General features: G+C 45.4%; 1 protein-coding gene across 1 annotated transcript in view; it reads left to right on the forward strand.

The window, feature by feature from the left end:
- The window catches only part of Kcnn3 (potassium calcium-activated channel subfamily N member 3), a 152438-nt gene extending 138446 nt beyond the window's left edge, over window positions 1–13992 (forward strand). Inside the window, exons 7-8 of the mRNA XM_034500367.2 lie at window positions 114–183; window positions 4312–13992. Of these exons, the coding sequence (XP_034356258.1) occupies window positions 114–183; window positions 4312–4608 (367 nt within the window). The 3' untranslated portion in view covers window positions 4609–13992. The remainder of the gene's footprint in view (window positions 1–113; window positions 184–4311) is intronic.
- Window positions 13993–16455: the final 2463 nt, after the last annotated feature.

Here is a 16455-nt window from a genome sequence, read left to right on the forward strand (position 1 = left end):
TCTGCCAGCTACCCCCATGTTCATGGCCCCAATGCTAACTTCCAAGCTCAGGTGCTATGAAGGGATGATGCTTAGTGTGAACTTGAACTGCCTGTTCCAACTCTTCCCCACAGACTGAGGGGTGTCAAGATGGAACAAAGGAAGCTGAGTGACCAAGCCAACACCCTGGTGGACCTTTCCAAGGTGAGTGGCAACCAGGGCAGACCTGGCCCACATTCACAGAGCACAGTGCAGGATCAGGAAGACAAAGGCAGCCCTCTTTGGTTAAATGTCTAGGTTTGCATTTTTTTTTTCTAACATTTGTAATCTACCAGTGTGTCCTGTCTTTTAACACTCGGCATTTGTTTCTTAAGTTAAACAGCTCATATTGTTCTCATAACTAATTAGTTAACCAGTCCTTATTGGTGTGTTATTAGCTGTGCATCAAGGGGCTTTTAAAGACGAGCATAAGTCACACAAGGAAGTACCTTTTGAGGGTCAAATGGAACAAGGGCCATGCAGATGACTTGGGTTATTTTTGACACGGCTCTTGCAATGTGTTGGTATACTAGGAAACTCACTTCTCTGTGTCTTCTAATCCTTACAGCCAGGTTTTCCCAACCTCAAATAGATGGTGGTAGTGGTGTGTTTGTGTGTGTGTGTGTGTGTGTGTGTGTGTGTGTGTGTCATAGTAGGCAGACAGCTGACAGTGAACATGGAGTTTCTGAGAGCCTAAGGTCTTAAGGTCCAATATGGCATCATCATTCATTGTTTCTTACCTTTACTGCCATAAACATCATAAACAGACTCTCCTCTTGAAAATCAGCACTGTGGGCAGAACTGAGTGTGGGCAGTCTGACCAGGAGGGCTCCCTGCCCCCTAGTACTTCTGATAGAAATTATATAGCAAATGCATAGCCCAGCGCTGGGCTGGCAGAACATTCCAGCAGATGTCAATTGTAACAGAACCTTATTCCCTGGGAAAGCAGAGGAAACTCCCTCAGGCCAATTAGGCCCCCTTTGAAAAGAGCCTACAAGCAGAAATGACTGGTTTCTGGGTCATATGCAGGCTCTTCATTCAATAGAGGGATCAAGGCAAAGAAAGACCCTCCTCTGCCTGTGAGAACCTCAGTCACAGATGGGGAGACACCCACAGACACATGTGCCATTGGAAGGAGCATTCAGGTGGAGTGTGGGGTTTCCCGGAGCACAGTGTGGGAGTGGATGAATGGACCCCTGGAGTCTTGGGCATATTGGTTAATACACTAGAGTTCCAGTATCAAAACCTACTGGAAGTACTCCCAATATTTAGGAGCCACGTACTCCTAGGAGATAAGGGGTGTCAGGAGACACTTCCACTCTACCTCCTCTCTCCTGCTCAGCTGCTCGCTCCCCTACCCTAGGCCCCACACCAGCCCAGGTCACCTTGGGGTGTAGTTGACTTTCTTTTGTTCTTAATTCTAAATTCCCGAGAGAGGTGATTTGATTGGCCAGTTTTAGTTACACGGCTGCCTTTAGACAAGTCAGCTACGACTAGGAAGAAGGAGCCAGCTAGGACTGACTCTGTGAGCCTCAGCAGAGGCTCAGTAAGGTGCCTCAAGCAATGTTTCCCATCTCACCTCTCACCAACAGGACACACTATGGCTGATGCTCCCCCAGCAATATCAGGTTAACCTAGGTTTTGAGTTCATCTTCCTGCAGGGCTACCCACAGTCTCTCATTGATGAGGTGAAAGAAATGGCTTGGTAGGCTCGGAACATTTGCTGGGAGACAGATGACTTGGGTCATCTGAGTTTGCATGCCTGACATCCACACTGAGAGCCAGGAGGAGCTGTGTGTGCCTTCAGCATTGGTAGGCAGAAAAAAAATGAAGTTTGATGGCCAGTGAGTTTGGCCAAGACAGCAGTTTCTAGTTCAGTGAGAAAGAGAGCCTGTTTCAAAGGAATAAGGCAGAGAATGATAAAGAAAGAGACTCCATATCCTCTGGGCTTTCATATGCTTGTACCTATGAACTGGCACCCACAGATTCACCTGAGAGAGGGAGGGAGGGAGGGAGAGAGAGAGAGAGAGAGAGAGAGGAGAGAAACACTCTCCTGCATTGGGCTGGGAAATAAAACCATATATCACTGAAGAGTGAAGTCTGTGTGAAAAAAGAGTGTACAGAACCATTGTAAAGAACATGCATGACACCAGAGGAGGAGGCAGACCCTGCTATCCATCCATCTAGTCTCTGTGTTTTCCTCCCATGAGACCAGCCCAGATTCCAGCGACAGTCATGTGTGCTTTGTGTTGGTCCTCACTCCCTTAGCGTCCTGTTAGCAGCACTGCCAAGGGAAAGACGGAATCATGATGCCACACTTGCTCTTTTCCCTTCCTGCTTCACCCCGACTCCCCACTGCTACCTCTGCTCTTTGCTCCTCCCTAGATTAAGCACGTGCCCCTGCACTGCATGTTCTGTATCAAACAGGCTTCATGTTGTGTGTGGTGTCAGAGCTGGGAGGGCTTGGGCCCCTCACCCAATTCCTTCAGTTCCTTCAACTGGGATATAAAAACAATTCCCATCATCTGAAGCTTGCGTGGTCAGATAAGACAGGAACTGTAAACCTGCTTTGTGAGCTGTAAAGGTTTCAAAAATGGCAGCTCTGATTATGAACACAGATAAGGAACCAGAACCCAAAGGAACAAGATGACCACCACCTGGTTACACACCAGAGTGTGTACTTCACCAGAGTGCCCTGGTGGTCCAGCATGGGATCTGTGGTTTGTCCATTCAGGAGGGACCATGCCCTGTGAGGAGGTACTTGACTCCCCCACCAGGTTACCCTTTCCCTGGGAGAGCAGAGCTGAGGAGAGAGGAGCTATCTTCAGACCTGCTCCTCCAAAATTCCAACTGCAGGGGGCTCTCTTCTGCTGCTCTGCTGCCTTCTGGTCACTGTGGCTTCCACATCCTCCTAGTGCTGCAACCCCTGAATACAGTTGCTCATTTGAGGTGACCCCTAACCACAAATTATTTCATCGCAACCTCATAACTATAATTTTGCTACTGTTATGTAAATATCTGATATGCAGGATATCTGATATGCTATCCCCAAAGGGGTCTCGACCCATAGGTTGAGAACCACTGTCCTAGAGAAATGACAGGTGAAATGAGATTAGGGCATTTCATACACATACACACCCACCACTCACCCTATAGGGGCACAGGCATCAGAACCTCTTTTCCCTCTGGGTCTGAGACTCGTAAATCTTACACCCAAATGAGAGCCAGCATTCCCAGTGTTTGCTGATTGGCTGTTGTATATACTGTAGGGTTCTGCAACCAGCACAGGGATCACAGGGTGTCTGTGCAGGGAGCTCTGATAACAAGGGGGACCCAAGAACAGTATGTGACAGTGTTGGGAGCTGGAGGCCATCAGGAGTACCCTCAATGCAGCTTTTGCCAGGCAGCACGGGAGGCAAGCCTGCTCTGAGGAGTCAAGTGTCATCTACTCAACCAAGACCTCAGCCAGGTCAGACGGCCCTTAAAAGCAGCAACCTGTTCCAGGTCTTTTCTACCTCCTCTTGAGCCAAGGAGCAGATGGGTGGCTCCTCAGCAGGGCAGCCCTTTGTGGTCCAGGCTCATGCCTGAGGCATTAATTGCATTTTATATTCTGGCTGCTGGATAGAAAGGGGGTGGAGATGCAATCTCATAACTATGTGTAGTTATTAACTCCAATTTTATAAGGAACCGGGGTAGGAGAGGTTAAGTGGCCCGCTAGTGAGCTGAAGACTTGCACTTGAACCTTGACTTGTTAATTAGAGTCTTTGGATTGGCCATCCTCACCCCAGTGTCTTCTCTTGAATCATTAGATGCCAGCACTCTGTACAAATCTGAAAACCATTTAGAGCCACACTCAGTTTAAGAAAGGGGAAATGTTTCTTTTTTTCCATGCATATTTGCTGTTTAAAACTGATAACTAAGTTGAGCAAGGTGATGCCTATTTTTAATCCCAGCACCCAGGCAACAGAAACAGGCAGATCTCTGCGAGTTCAAGGCCAGCTGGGTCTACATACTGAGTTCCAGGCCACCCAGGAGTACGTAGTGAAACCCTGTGTCAAAAGAACAAAACAAAACAAATTATAAAATTGATCATCGATATCCATTCCTTTTAGAAAAAGGAAGAAGTACCCGCCTCAGCCTGTCCATCACCTGGAAAGTCCTGGAATTCTCCTTTGGTGACATGGGAGGCAGCTGGGCAGAGGTGGCTCCTGCCATAGATGAAATGTCTTCTTCCCATGACAGATTCCTTTGTGGTGACGGTCTTCTTCCTGCCTTCCCCTTTGTCTCCCCCAGATGCAGAACGTCATGTATGATTTAATCACGGAGCTCAATGACCGGAGTGAAGACCTAGAGAAGCAGATTGGCAGCCTGGAGTCCAAGCTGGAGCACCTCACAGCCAGCTTCAATTCCCTGCCCTTGCTCATCGCAGATACCCTGCGCCAGCAGCAGCAGCAGCTGCTCACTGCCTTCGTGGAGGCCCGGGGCATCAGTGTGGCAGTGGGAACTAGCCACGCCCCTCCCTCTGACAGCCCTATCGGGATCAGCTCCACCTCTTTCCCAACCCCATACACAAGTTCAAGCAGTTGCTAAATAAAACTCCCCACTCCAGAAGCATTACCCATAGGTCTTAAGATGCAAATCAACTTTCTCCTGGTCGCTTTGCTGTCAAGGAAGTTTCAGACCAGGGAACAGAAAGACAAGAGATGGAGCTGATGAGCTGACTCATGTTCTTTCAGCGTGCTTTGTTCGATATGCCTTGAAACCAGAAATCTAATCTCTGTTTAGGTGCCTCTACTTGGGAGCTGGAAGAGGAGGTGATGGGAAGCAACGCCTCTGTCAGGGCCCTTGCTGCAGACTTGGCGGAGAACAGAAATCCCTGCTCAATCTCAGGTTTTCACAGGGAGGTGGGGAAGGGCAACCACTCTGAATCAGCTGAGAGGGAAGCTAGCCAAAGTGGGGTGTGCTGGGCAAGGGTGGTATTAGGTTTGGGGAATGGGTTTCTGGCTGCCTTGGGACCTCGACTCACCTCGTCTGTCCTTTTGTCTAAGGAAGCCTCTGGGTGGTAAAAATAAAACAGAGCTGCCCAGAACTTTCCAAAATGGGCATACCCAAATTAGACTGGGGATGGGGTGAGGTGGGGTTGGGTGGGATAGAGTGGTGACATAGACAAATAAAAAGCCAGATTTTCCATCCAATAATATTATCCAACATATACACACACAGATGTTCAATCCAGGTCCTTTTCTGTTTGAGTTGAGCCCAAATGAAAGAGACCTAGTACCTCGCCTTGCACACAGTAAGCAAACTCTAATTCTACATTGAGATGATGAGTGGGGTGTGTTTAGTTGAGGACGTTAGCAGGTATTGGCCACATTCTGAGCTTCACTGAAAATGCAGGTCCCTCCTTCATAGTGTCCTGGACATACATGCTGCCTGATTCAAATGTATGTCAACCCCGAACTGTTGGCATTCTGGAGGGATAAGCAGCCTTCTAAAAACAACAGCTTTTGAAGAGTTTTCTTCCAGCCAAATAAGCTGTGTGTCGATGGAACCCATGTCCCCAGTGTCTGTGTGTGGGAGAGGAGGGGACAAGTGTGCCTAGTGCCACCAGAGTGAATGGAACTATTGTCAGTGCCTAGCCCTGCCAGGTTGGGAGGAGAAAGGTAGAGAGCGGCTCCTGTGGCCCCTCCTACCTTACCTGACATCATCTCAAGATGAAACACTGTGAGAACACAAGGAGCCCTAGGAACACGTGTGTAAAGTGAGAGGACACATTTGTGGGAAGCCTCTTCCTATTGTACCATGTTCATCTTGGGGCAAAACCTACTCCACTGAATCTCAGACTCCAGGAGACTGCAGAAACACCCGAATCCGGGATAGGGACAGGCACTTCATTCTTCCCCCATTGCTCCGTGATCTGACCATACACACAGCTGTGGTGGGACAGCTATTGAATTTTATCATTTCTCCCATCCAGAGGTCTTCGATTTCTGCTTATAAGAAATTATATGTGGAATATTTCATCCATCTTTTGGTAGAACAAAAGGATGTTATCTGTGTATAGTTGCTGTCTTGAAAGCAGCCCTGTGACAGGTGATCACAACCCCCTAGAGGCATAGCCTTACTATGCACATTTTTCTTGTGCAATGCTGGGTCTGGTCCTCTCAGGATAGGGTTTGCTGGACAGTGAGGCAGACAACTGTGGCATGGAAGACACGCCTTGGTTTTTTGTTTGTTTGTTGTAAGCCTCTTGTTCGTCTTCCCGTCTTGCTGCCGCTGTCTCGTATCTTGTTTCCACAGTGCTGGGGACCAGGCTTGCGGCTTCATGCATGTTAAACAAGTACTGTTCCACTCAACCACACCCCAGCCTGCTGCTGTTGTCTTAATGGCCTATCTTCTTAATGGTCTACTTTGATCGCTCCCTTGAGCATTTTCATTAGCTGTTTTGCACACCAGAGAGGCCACATTTGTCGTTAGCATTTAATTCTTTTTACTTGTTCTTTTAATTATTAATTATCTGAAAGATTATTTTTATCCTGAGAATGGTATTGCTGTTTTCAGCTTAACCATACCTACAGGCAGATATACAAACAGATGAAATAGCCATGTACTTTCTTTGTAGTATTGGTAGCGTTTCACAAAATGAAGGCTGCTGATGGGCCCACTTTCTGGTCATTTGACCTACAGCCCTCAGCTGTTTTCCCTGCTCTCTGTGACATCCTGCTGTGATACTGTGCTGTGTAGCCATACGCATGGCACATCTAGAATTTAGTTCCCATTTCACACAAATGACATGCAAGATCCCACTGCTTCTCCTGCCATGTATCCATCTTGGTCTGAACATAGTCTAAAATCTGTCTTTTTATTGATATTCTTGCTAAGTATACCCTGAAGGCCAAACTAGCGATGCTAGGCAAGAGGAGGGCTAGAGCTCTTCCAGGAGGGTACCACTAGCATTAGAGAGACACGCGGGCATTTGTAGGGTGGCTTGGCCCGTTGGTATTGCAATAGGTTTGTGTGGTCTTATCTCTAGCAAAAGAATATACCTCGAGAACGTGACAGGACCAGAAGGTTGGCTCTGTGATGGTAAATGAACTGCTGCTTCTTCATCCTAATATTTCAGCTTCATGAGGGAAGTAATACTTCTCTTGCAAATATAATCGGCCCTTGATGACCTAAGTCATTGAGGATCCTGGTTAGCTCACCCAGATGTATCCCTGCATCTTTTAGATGATCCCACATCACTTAAGCATCTCAGTTGAATGGGGAAGGAGGCTAGTAGATTCTAAGTGTAAGTTAGAAGGTAGTGGAAGAGGTCTGAGTCTCAAGAGTAGGCTGCAATTTAAAACTATGAATTACTGTAATTTCACTCTAGCCCTGAACTGATCCAATTCCACTCACTCCTAGAAGGCTGACCAATGGCAGAGGCCCTCCTAGCATCTTTCCAGGAATGCAGTAGCAGACAAAAGCACTCCAAATATTTCCCCAAATATCTGGACACTTGAATTAAAAATATAGAGCCACCCTGTCATTGCTTAAGCCATATTATTGCTTCATGTACTGTGAAGTCAGGGATGTACTGTGATACTTCAAGACCACTGAGCTCAGTGGGATTTCAGGACATAGCATCAGTTGGTAATTTACACCCGACTAGAAGCCCATTCCTCCTTAGATTGACATCCAAATAAGAATCCGCACCTTTGGCTGAAAGGCCACATGTGTGATCGTCACCAATAAATCATCATGAAGTGTCTGTGAGCCATTCTTACCACCTCCATAATGTATAACTCCATGCCATCATGTCTCGAGATGTGACCCAAGTGAATGAGAGGGGCTATAGCCATGCATCACCAGTGACTGTGACCCCAGCAGGGTCCTGTGCTGAAACAACAACCTTGTAAATTAGAAGACATAGAAACTGTATGTGAAAGTTAGCCCTCAAGTGCTGGGAAAGTCATTAAAGGCCAAGAAGGAACAGCACAGCACTGACAAATAATGCATCCGGAGAGTTTTCCCTGCACTTTGCAGTAACTTCCTTGAAAAGAAGTCATGGAAAGAAGAAAACTAGTGATACAAAATCAGACTAGATAAAAATCTGAGACTGGAGTCACATATCCCGCCACTATGTCTCAGTTTGCGTGTATTTAAAAATGAAGATGAGTTAATATTAAGTTCAAACCATTCAGTAGAAGACAAAATGAGATGGCTATTGCTAGCGCAGCAGCTTTAACTGACAAGTTAACCTGCACTTAGATGTTACATTTGAATGTAGTGATAGTTACCAAAAAGTAAGTACCACACACGGATAGATAGTGATTTGCAGGGAGAAATATGGGGTTTGTGCACAGTTCAAGAAGCCCCCCTCCTTCAGAAGATGACAAACAACATATCCCAAATTGAGAGTTAGTGTTTCATCTCAAAAACAGACACCCTGGCTACTGCTAGAGAAACCCGGCTGAAACACTGTGACACTACCAGTAGGTTATGACTTTCTAAACTAGTGCTTTTAAATGCTCAAATAGGTCCCCTTCATCCAGTCACTCATCTTCCCCCAAAGCTACTAGAAGCAGATTAAGGATCCATTAGTGGTCATTTTGCTATCCCCGTTGACTTCATGGTCTTTGGTTTCAGTCCCTTAGAATGCTCTCTAGAGGCTTCCTGGCAGACATGAACAGTTCATTCTTTCTCCTGTAGCCAGCTGGCTTGTTCACGCCTTGAACAGTATCTCTTCCTTCTCCACTACTGCCAAAGCAAACATTTGGGGAATGGGATTACAGCTAGCCTAAGACGGGGGAATGGAGGGGTAGTGTTAGTACCTGCTATGGTAATAGGAAGCTTGCGTCCGGCTGCATGAGTAGTCACCAACAGTAAACTCCTGCCAGACAAGGAACATGTAGACTTTTGTTAAACTAGGCCACGGCTTATGAACATGTGCTCTGTGCAGTGGTCTATAGGCAACCACAGAGGGGAATGTAACTGTGATCTTTTTGTCTTACGCCATTACTGGAAATGCCCACACATGAACTGGAGTTCCCTCGGAACAACATTGTCAAATCTTCAACAGACGACCTCCGAACCAGGAGCCACGAGCCCTGCAACAGCTGTTTACACAGAGAAACGTATTCTGGAAGCTGCAACCCCGGGCCCGGACTGACAAGAGACCTTGTGACCAATCAAGCTGGTGGAGGAAAAGCACAAAATCCAATACCAACCTCTAGTTAACATCCCAAAGAGATGCTGACATTCCTGGCAAATATATATATATAAATAAAAATAAATAAGAAATAAATAGAAACAGTGACAAATAAAAAATGAATCTGATTGGAACAGCCAACATCCAGCTTCCCAGAGGGAGGACGGGCTAAGTGACATTTTCCCGCTGTGTCACTTCTCGGATCCCAACCAGAACTGATCCACCTTCATCATATATGGTGTTTAATGGCGCAACAGAGCGATCAATTTAGTCCCAGACTCTCCATTCTGTGCTGGCCACAAGAGAACAACATACGCAAGAGATAGGATGTTGATGGAGGAGCCATTTTCATAGCAAACTCAGAAATGGAGGTGTTTATATTCCAAACTAGATGGGCTTCAGTATGAATTTGCATCTTTTGCCTCTGTACTGCTTGCTATTTTTTAATGATAGGAGAAAGCATAACAGTTTATTTTAAATATGAAATATATTGCTATATTATAAAATATATTGTAACTTTCGATTAACATTTTGTATTGAGCTAGTCTTTAGCAGGTTGGGTGACAGCCTGCTTTCTTTCCTAGTGACTGTTTCTGAGTACACATCACTGTTAGCGGTTGCTTGACCCCCCCAAACCCAGGGTCCTGGTTCCACAGCGTTGCCGGACGGCCATGTTCTCATTCTCCAAGACTGAGCAGCTGAGACAAAAATAGACCTGAAGTGAGCATAGAAAAATAATTCCACCTTAAAGTCTATCAAGCCATTTCAGAAGCAATTTGTAAAGCCATCACTCCTTAAGTAATTGCCAACAGTTTAGTAAAAGCATAGACTCTTTCTATCTAAATGCAAAGGGACCAATCTGTAAGTTTTTGCCTTGGGCACAGCCAACCAGCTCTCCTCTGGCAACATCAGAGTTGGGCATTAAAAAAAGAGTCTTGTTTATTTTGCCTCAAAATTCTCAAAATTCTAAGCATTGAGTTTCTCTATATAAGAGGACAACCAGGATTCGAATTCTCTCCAGGCAGGGCCCCGTGAGAACTGGAGGTGCAGGTGTGCTTCTTCTTGGAGGGGACACGGGAAGGGGAAGATCAAGGTCTCTGCACTTTGTCATTAGTGCTGGAGGAGGAGGCAGGATGCTCACAGCAAGCACAGTAAAGAGCCAGCTTCCTGGTTTGCTAGTCACTGTAGCTGGGAGAAAACGGTTCTGAGCATCTTCTTACGGCAAAATAAGCAGCTCATGAAACCCAGCCCCTCCTTCTCAATACAGTACCTGAGATATACGTGGAGAGTTACAGTTCCTTACTTTGAATTGCTAGGGTCCTATTCTGTATTAAAGTGGATGAAGGATATCTTCCCTAAATCTGCACATCTCCCAATGAGGTTTTACTTCCCAGCATCATTTCTGCACAACACAGGACAGGTGCAGACCAAGTAGCATCAGGGGAGAGTTACCTGCCTGCCTTTTCCCTTTGCAAACCTTGGAAATGCACACAAATCCACAGATCATGCAAAACTGTAGGTGCTGCCCTGGGAAAGAGACTAGAAGCCTCTAAGTTTCTCTGAACTTCAGCTGTAGCACCTGTTAGTTATGCCAGATGACAGACAAGTTTCTAAACATCCAGTTTTAATCAGCTGGGGTAGCCATGGCTGTCTGTGTGAGCAAGTCGAATTTGTTTCTCTCAGCATCTGCATTTCTCCTCAGTTATGTGCTAGGCTGAGCCCCATTAAAGCCATCAGAACTCCAGGGCACCTGTTTTTAACACATCACTTACTCACTGGGTAATGGAAATGAGCTAACTCTCAATTTGGTAATTGACTGAGAGACATTGATTTGTTTCTTTATACATCTCCTGCTCAAAATGGAGCTATTTTGGCTTTTTCTTCTAGTGATCTATAGACTGGCTAAGATGTTTACATGTCTAGAGAACACATATACTCTGGCCTTTCCCATCAAAGATGTAACTCATCCACAATCAAGGAAACTCACCCAAATTCTAGTTTTGGTGGAAGCAAGCTCTGGGCAATAATTCATGTGTGTAGCCATATGCTAATCCTTGGTACTCCAGATGAGAGCCAAAGACTGGCAGCATTCATATCCCCCACAAACCTGTTAGAAACAGGCTCCACGCCAGGCCCACTCATTCACAATTGGCATTTTAACCAGAGCTCCTGGTGATCTGTGTACAACCAACACTGAGAAGTGCTGGCCTCACCACACTGTAATGGTAACCAATAATTCAGCTATTTCTTCTTTAAATCTCCATTTCCAAACTGTTTGATGATAGACAGCTCTTATATGATTGTATGGATAAAGACGGGCTTACGTGATTTCGAGGATAAAGGTGGATGTATCATAAAATTACATTGATATTGTACAGTTTAAATGATATACATGAACTGTAAGGTCAATTGGAGGTGGCCTTTCTCTAGTCTGATGTGTAAAACCACTCAAGTGACAGCTTTGAGCCACCTCAAAGCCCCCTTTTAGACTACGGTCATGGACCTTCAGAGTATAAGGTGGAGCCATGGGCAAGTCCCTGGATAGAAAGCTCCCAAGTCTCTCCTCAGCATACTGCAGAAATGGGAGATTCCTGGTCCCCTGTCCCTCCACGAGGAAGCGAGCATCTCCCAGTGAGGACTCTCCTCTTGGGGACTAGAAAAAAAAAACTCAGTTCAGCCATTCAGATACATTCCTAATCTCCTGAGGGTTTTCCTACTTATTGCATCAAGCAAGGTGGACAAGGAGAGGTGTGAATTCTGATATTGGCACCCTAAATTGATATGTACCCAGAAACAGTTATGTTCTAAATTAATGGCTTTAACCTGTTCATTGTAAAAAGTGCCTTGGACTTCAATCTAAAGAGGTCAGTATAAATATGTATGTGTGTGTGATGTGTATGTAGGCAAATATTTACATATTTATACATACACAGGTGCATACGCATATACCTGCACATTCATATATAATATATACATACATATAAATGCTTCATAATATATCATATTGCTATTCACAGCTTCTTATTTTGTTTGGTCCTATGTTTATTTGTTTAGTGAGATCTTTACATAGAAAGGTTCTATTTAGGACATGGATGTATTTTTTGTTTGTTTTTTACTTTTTATTAAAAAGGTAAAGGATATTAAAAGATAAAAAAAAGAGCAAAGTGCCTGAAAGTCTTGAATGGGGTTGTGATAAACTTTCACAAGTCACCAAAGAAGAAACGAATTTCCATCTGAGAAATATTTTTCTGTTTCTGTGACTTTGTTTTCCATGAAGGAAGTACACAAATAAGAACGGGTGAAGTGACTTTATGCTGTCCATTAGAATCTACATCTGTTGCCTCTAAAAGACAACTCTAAGATCTTTATTCAGTTGGGTGCCTACCTTTTCATACATCTGAGTCAGAAGGGCCTCGTTCTCGTGTGGCAGCATGGTTTGGCTAGTGTTGTTCTTTGTGTCCCTTACTGAGAAAAAGCAGACTCTCTTACAGGGGGTTTGGCTCAGACCTATGGCAGATGTAGCTCCTGACAACACCACGGGAAGTTCAATGAGGAGCCCCTCCTCTTGACCCAGCTGGACACCTCTGTTTTGAGCAGCTGATGGAAGGCCCCTAACAAGCCCCCTCGAGCTCTCTGGGCCATGCCTTTCTACAGTGATGCCCCCAGCCCCTCTACCTGAGCCCAGCCCCCTTCCCCCTTAAATGATAGGATCAAAAGCTCCAGAGGGGTTTTCTGGTTCCCAGGGCCCTGCTCACCAGCTGATGATGCATCATGTACTTCTTCAAACCAGTTAAATCTGTCTAGCACTCGGGCAGCAGCCAGGACCAAGTCAGAGTCCAGATCCTGCAGTCACAAGGGTAAAGTGCCTCTTTGAAATTCCGTCTGTGGTCATAGGCAGCCATGGTGTTAACACAAAGACCCTGTGTGCATCTGGGAAACCACAAAGACAACCATGTCCAGCAGCTTCAGGCTGCAGGCCCATACAGAGGATTGTCACTTGATAGGTCTGAGCACAGGAGATGCACAGGGAACAGTTCCTGACCTGATACCTTGGACTCTTATTTTCCTTTCTATGAATTTTTCAGAGCTCTAGATAGAACCTTATCACTATCATGTGACTGAGGTGCTTTCATGTAGAGGACTTAATATTTGGAAATTTTTCTAGGTTTTAGGTCAAAAAAAATTTTTTTTCAAAATCTCATCTATCTCTATTGCTGCTCATCTTGAGAGGTCTCTCCTGAAAATTTCCCATAACCAAATGTATTTTCTGACTCCGTGATTACTAAACAATCATTATTTATGTTTCTAATCAGTAACATTTCCTGGTGGTGGGAATCCTGGGGCCCACCCCACCCATCCTCACTCAGCTTCTCATCCATGCACCCCCAGGTGCTAACGTTACCTGTTCCGTTTAACTCCTCAACTCGGTGAGCCACTTGCTGCCCAATTTTCTGTGGCCTCATTTTCCCACTGGGAGAATGGGTATACTATTTGACGTCCTCCGTCCCAGGGTGAAGTCAGTAAATTAACCAGCCTAGGGCATCAGAGTATTTGTATTGTTGGGGGGTAGTTGGTAGGTTGAAAGCTCTGGGGGAGACTACATTTTCTTCTCTGTACAAAGGGCGGGAGTGTGACATAAAAGGGCTCAGTCTGTGGCCTTCCTCACTCCTGAATGGGTACTGAGGAACATGTATGTACACGTGCTGTAGCATGTGCCGGTATGATATGACAGCATTAAATAAACAAGAGGAAAACAACACACACGACCCGCTAAAAATCAAGCAACTGTTTCCTCTCATCTCTTTCCTTTCCTCATTTTTTTTTTTTTTGAGCTAGATCACCCAAATTTAAGATCCTTAGCCTCCAGAGTGCTGGAGTTACATGTTCAGCATTAAACAAGATATTTTAAAATCATGTATGTATGTGTGTGTGATGTGTGTGCATGTACACGTGCATGTTGATAAGTGTGTGGGCGCATGTGTACATGTGGCCATGGAGGTTGAGAGTGATGTCTACAGACCTCCTTAGTCTCCCTCCACACTGTCTGTTCGTTGAGGCAGGTCTCCAGCTGAACCCAGAACTTGCTGTTTCTATTAGTCTGGCTAGCCAGCTTCCTTGAGGGATCCCCTGTCAGCACCTTCTGAGAGAACTGCAATTATTGGTGGATTCCAAGCCCATTTATGTAGATTCTGGGTATCTGCACTCTGGTAGTCAGCTTGTCTGGCAAGCACCGAGCTTGTCTCTAACCACCAAGCCATTTTCCCAGCTTCTTAAACAGGAATCTTCAAAAGGAGGAATTTTTAGCCAGGCAATAATGTCTCATGCCTTTAATCTTAGCATTTAGGAAGCAGAGGCAGGTGGATCTCTGTGAGTTTTAGGCCAGCCCTATGCTCTGATATGCCCTAGGCAGTGACTCCAACCATCTGAGCAGAGACCAATGCTTTTGCTGCACAGTATAACTCTTTCGGGAGCTTTAGAAAACACTCTCGCTGGTCCACACAGCTCTGTAGAGTCAAAAGGATATCTAGGGTGGTGCTTGTGCCCTGAGGGTACTTCTAAGGGTTAGCTGGGTTGGCTGTGTGGAAATGGATGATACTGAAGGCATCTACCTGTGCCCAGCCTGGCCCCAAGTCCCTGGGAACTTTGCTTTCATCCAGCGGAGAGACTAGGAGAAGAGGGCTATGGAAGGAAACAGTGTTGGAGGTGATCATACTGGATCCCTTTCTTTTTAGTCCTGGGTCCACAAACCTGCACTAATCTGCATTCAAGTGCTGTTTGCATAAGCAAACACTGCCACCGGGTTATTCTGGCTCAGCGGCTCTCTGTCTAGCCACTCTAGCTTCTGCTGCCACAGCTACTCTAGACATCATGTCTTTCTTGGGTCTTACCCCCAAAAAGATGATGGGGGAGGATCATCTTTTTTTTTTTTTCTTTTTTCTTTATTGAGACAGGGTTTCTCTGTGTAGCCCTAGCTTTCCTGGAACTCACTTTAGTTCCAGACCAAGCTGGTCTCAAACTCATAGAGAGCCACATGCCTTTGCTTCCTAAGTGCTGGGACTAAAGGCATGCTCTAACATCACCCAGCCTGGCATCTTTTATTAGGAGAAAAAAAAAGTTAAAATTAAAAATAACACACTGTCCTCTCTAGCAGGTATGTCACTGAATTTAACGAAAAAAGTGCATTGGCTGTTACACCCATTTATCTTTTCAAAATTACATCCAATCATAATAAAATTCTGTCTCTTATCTTGAAAAAAAATGGAGCCATTATTACATTACATATAATTGAGTGTTAGAAAGCAGAGCATTAGGATGCAAAGGTGACTCCAGTTCTTCCAAGTGGACAATTCGACTAACTGCAGAATGCAGTGGGTCATGGATAAGGTGATTCCTGCAGGTCAACAGGAATAGAATAGCTGAAGAGAGGAGAATCATGGTGTCTCAGTTAGGGTTTCACTGCTGTGAAGGGACAACATGACCAAGGCAACTCTTATAAGGACAACATTTAATTTGGGCTAGCATACAGTTTCAGAGGTTCAGTCTACTATCATCACGGCCAGAAGCATGGCAGCACCCTGACAGACATGGTAGTGGAAGAGCAGAGAGTTCTACATCTTGATCAGAAGGCAGCCAGCAGGAGACTGTCTTCCGAAGGCAGCTAGGCTGAGGCTCTGATTCCACTGGCCAGACTTGAGTATCTATGTGACACCTCAAAGTCCCACCTCCACAGTGACACACTTCCTCTAACAAAGTCAGACTTCCTTGATAAAACCATATCTCCTAATAGTGCCACTTCCCATGGACCAAGCATATTAAAACCACCACACATGGCTTCAACTTCCGGGAAAAGGCTCATGTATATGTCTATCAACAGCAACAAAGGGAGAAGGGGCTGGACAAGTGGCTAAGCTGCTGAGAGCACTGGCTGCTCTTGCCAAAGACCTCGCTTCAATTACCAGCATCCACATGGCAGCTCATAACCAACCATCTGTAACTCCAGTTCCAGGGAATCTGACACCCTTCTCTGGTCCATGGTCACCAGGTACATACCAGGTACATACACAGACACATTAAAACAGTCATACTCATAAATAAAATAAGCAACAAGGCACTGGCCCTGAAATTCAGGTGCTGGTGAAAAGAGCAGGCTGTCCGTCCGTCTAGCTCACAGACCTTAATGCCTATATTAGTTTCTTGGTTGTTTGCTATGGCAAAAAGGTTTGTTTTGGCTCATGGTTTGAGAG

Source organism: Arvicanthis niloticus, chromosome 4, assembly GCF_011762505.2.
Source record: "Arvicanthis niloticus isolate mArvNil1 chromosome 4, mArvNil1.pat.X, whole genome shotgun sequence".
Classification (NCBI taxonomy): Eukaryota; Metazoa; Chordata; class Mammalia; order Rodentia; family Muridae; genus Arvicanthis; species Arvicanthis niloticus.